Raw genomic sequence first — 3559 nt, 5'->3', positions numbered from 1 at the left:
CGTGCATCAAAAAGGGTACAGGTGCTATGATCCTTCAACTAAACACACCCATGTGACTATAGATGTTACTTTCTCGGAGAACGAGGCCTTCTTCGCAACAGTCAATTCTTCTCTTCAGGGAGAGACAAACGAGGAAGAGTTAAATTGGTTGTACTTTAATTGGCAGAATGTAGAGACAGTAGCAGAGCAAGAAAATGAGCTAGCTCGAACAGAAACTGAATCGAGAAATGATGACTCCCGTTCAAAAGCTGAACCAAACTCCCCCTTCCTTCAATACCTACAAACCTATCTTCTGAGAATCTACTTGAGGTAAGCACTCCTGATATATCTTCTCGTACAAATTCCGATACTTCTATTGGATACAAGTTACCTTTCAGGCATAATCGGGGCAGGCCTCCTAACAAATACTCTCCAGATATGGAAGAACGAGGATCAAGGTACCCAATTACAAATTACATGTCCACTAACTAATTATCTGAGCCTTTGAGAGCTTTTGCAAATGTACTCTCCTCAAATCATATTCCAAGTGGAGTTCAAGAAGCCTTGTCAGATATAGAATAGGCCTAGGCAATTAAAGAAGAAATGGAAGCCCTGCGGAAAAATAACACATGGACCCTAGGTCCATTACCTGAGGAGAAGAAGGTAGTAGGATGTAGATGGGTGTTCTCCATCAAACATAAGGTAGATGGATCTATTGAACAATACAAAGCTAGATCGGTAGCAAAAGGCTATAAGCAGACCTATGGGATGGTTTACCAAGAAACTTTCTCACCAGTTGCAAAACTAAACACAGTACGAGTTCTACTATCTCTTGCCCCCAACTTGGATTGGCCGTTACACCAGCTTGATGTAAAAAATGCCTTCCTACATGGTGACCTTGAAGAAGAAGTATACATAGAACTTCCTCCGGGCTACACGTGCCCCTCAGACACCAGAATTGTGTGTGAGTTACAAAAGGCACCATATGGACTCAAGCAGTCACCTCAAGCATGGTTTGGGCGATTTTGTTTGGCAATGAAGAAGTATGGGTTCAAACAGAGCGACTCAAATCACACACTATTTTTGAAACACGGAGTAGACAAGATAATTGCACCAATAGTGTATGTGGATGATATGATCATCACAGGGGATGACATGGAAGAAATATCTAAAATTCAGAAACAGTTGGCAATTGAGTTCGAGATGAAGAATTTAGGAGATCTCAAATATTTCTTGGGGATCGAAGTGGCAAGGTCCAGACAAGGTCTATTTTTCTCCCAGAGAAAATACGTACTGGACTTACTGGCTGACATGGGAATGTTAGAATGCAAGCTAGCAGACACTCCAATTATTCAGAACCGTTGACTTATTGGACACCCAGACCAAGTACCAACAGATAAAGAGAGGTATCAAATGCTAGTTGGTAAACTCATATATCTCTCACATACTCGTCCAGATATTGCATATGCTGTGAGTATAGTTTCCCAGTTTATGCACAACCCTAGTAAAGATCACATGGATGCTGTGACTCAGATACTCAAATATTTAAAATCCTCACCTGGAAAGGGACTTATGTTCTCAAGAAATAATCATTTGAGAATAGAAGGCTACATAGATGCAGACTGGGCAGGAAATATCTCAGACAGAAGATCCACTTCGGGCTACTTTCTGTTTGTTGGAGGGAATCTCGTTACATGGAGAAGTAAAAAATAAAAAGTGGTATCACTATCAAATGCGGAAGTAGAATTTAGAGGAATGGCGAAGGGACTCTGTGAACTTCTTTGGATCAGGAGACTACTCACAGGAATTGCTTTGCTCCCACTGCTGAAATGGACCGTTTTTGTGACAACAAAGCTGCCATTGCCATATCTCATGATCTGGTCCAACATGACAGGACAAAACACGTGGAAATAGACTAACACTTCATCAAGGAGAATTTGGAAGCAAAAGTGATTCGATTCCCATTTGTGAAATCTGAAGATCAATTGGCAGATATACTTACAAAGACTGTCTCAAGTAAAGACTTTCACAGTTCACTTAACAAGTTGGGCATCACGGATCTGCTTGCACCAACTTGAGGGGGAGTGTTGGCATGAGCTGTGAGGAGCTCACCTTTGGCAATAGAATCAATATATTTTAGGTATTAATTCTTCTATCAAGGGAATAAAATTATTGATAATTGTACAGTCCAAAAGTAGATTTTAATTCTCTCCTATTTAAACTGTACCATTATTATTGTAAATAAATGAAGAAAAAGAATATAATCCTTCATTTTTACAAGGTTTGCTCGAAAAAAATTTATCCCAAGAAGCATGTTTAAGGTTGATACTTGGGTTTTAAATTGGATTAATAATATTAACCATCTAGAAACAATAATTAAGTGACTTGTTTTTTGTTATTGATTAATTTCACAGATTTGGGTCTAGATATTTTCCGAACTCATTCTATGCATTCAGTGCACTGAGTAGATCTTTCTATACATTCATTGCATCAAGTTGCAGTTTAATATTGTGTATAGGTACTATAAGTTTTGGTTCATTCAGTCGAGTTCGGTCCTTCTTTGTTTGTACATACAGGTGCGTCCAGGACTGTATCAACTTTTCTCCGTGCATAGTCCAGAAATAAAACCTTTGTGGTGACAGGATAACAAGTGAAAACAACAGCCAAGGATTGTTGCATTGTTTAAGATGATATTTGTATTTGCAGATAACAATGATGATACAGGGTAAAATTGGGACAAAAGCTAGACGTAATCAAAAGCCAACACTAATCAGCAGACAGAAAATCACAAGGAGGAAATGCATGTTGAGAACTTGAGAATTACAATGAGAAAGAATGATCTCAGTGTAAAAATTATTAAGCTCTCATTAAATAAAAGAAAACAGTACGGCGAAGATACTGAAAACTAAAACCGTGCTACAAATGAGTGCTTAAACTATTTGTTAAGCACAAATGAAATCCTTTGGGAGTGCTTTCCCACAAGTATTAATAAGCAAACTCAAAGAAATAGGAATGTTAATGTTAATGCCAAGAATATTTGCTTTCAACGCAGTACAAAGGCAAACAGCAGCTTCAAGATCCAGAAGGCCACCAAGCACCGAACAGCAAGGATGGTCCGGTGGGTTTCCAATTGTTGTTCCAACACTGCCATTGAGTAGCTTGGCACAAATGCCAAGTTTTAGAGCATCTCTAGGGCAAGTTCCCTTAGACGGGGTGGGGTTGGGGATTGGGTTTGGCTTTGGATTTGTCTTTGGCACTGTTGGTTGATTACAAGTAAAACAGCCACTTGTAAGGGAAAAGAACAGAAGGTTAAGGCAAAGGAAAAGAGCAGTTGATGAACATTTGGAGTCCATTGATCAAAACTTTCACACTGCAGTGTTTTTGGTGGTACAGATTCACTGATTGCGTCGGTATATATAGGACTAAAAGTAGTAAAGTGATTAATAATAAATCAGCAGACATGTGAAGCAAGGCTGGCGTGGACTTAGGTCTGAACAAAGATCAATTATTTACAAATTTACAATTGATTTTCATATCACAGGAAGAACAAATGGGCATACAATATACTGTGGTTTGTAGT

The 3559-nt window shown here is 38.9% G+C and overlaps 1 protein-coding gene across 1 annotated transcript; it reads right to left on the bottom strand.

The window, feature by feature from the left end:
• Positions 1-2657: 2657 nt before the first annotated feature.
• Positions 2658-3357, bottom strand: LOC111399200 (14 kDa proline-rich protein DC2.15-like). Its single transcript, XM_023026468.1, has one exon. It carries the CDS (start codon positions 3330-3332, stop codon positions 2922-2924), a length of 411 nt encoding a protein of 136 aa, XP_022882236.1. The 5' UTR covers positions 3333-3357; the 3' UTR covers positions 2658-2921.
• Positions 3358-3559: the final 202 nt, after the last annotated feature.

The sequence above is a fragment of the Olea europaea genome, chromosome 8, assembly GCF_002742605.1.
Source record: "Olea europaea var. sylvestris chromosome 8, O_europaea_v1, whole genome shotgun sequence".
Taxonomy (NCBI): Eukaryota; Viridiplantae; Streptophyta; class Magnoliopsida; order Lamiales; family Oleaceae; genus Olea; species Olea europaea.
This window is presented reverse-complemented; position numbering and strand designations above follow the sequence as displayed.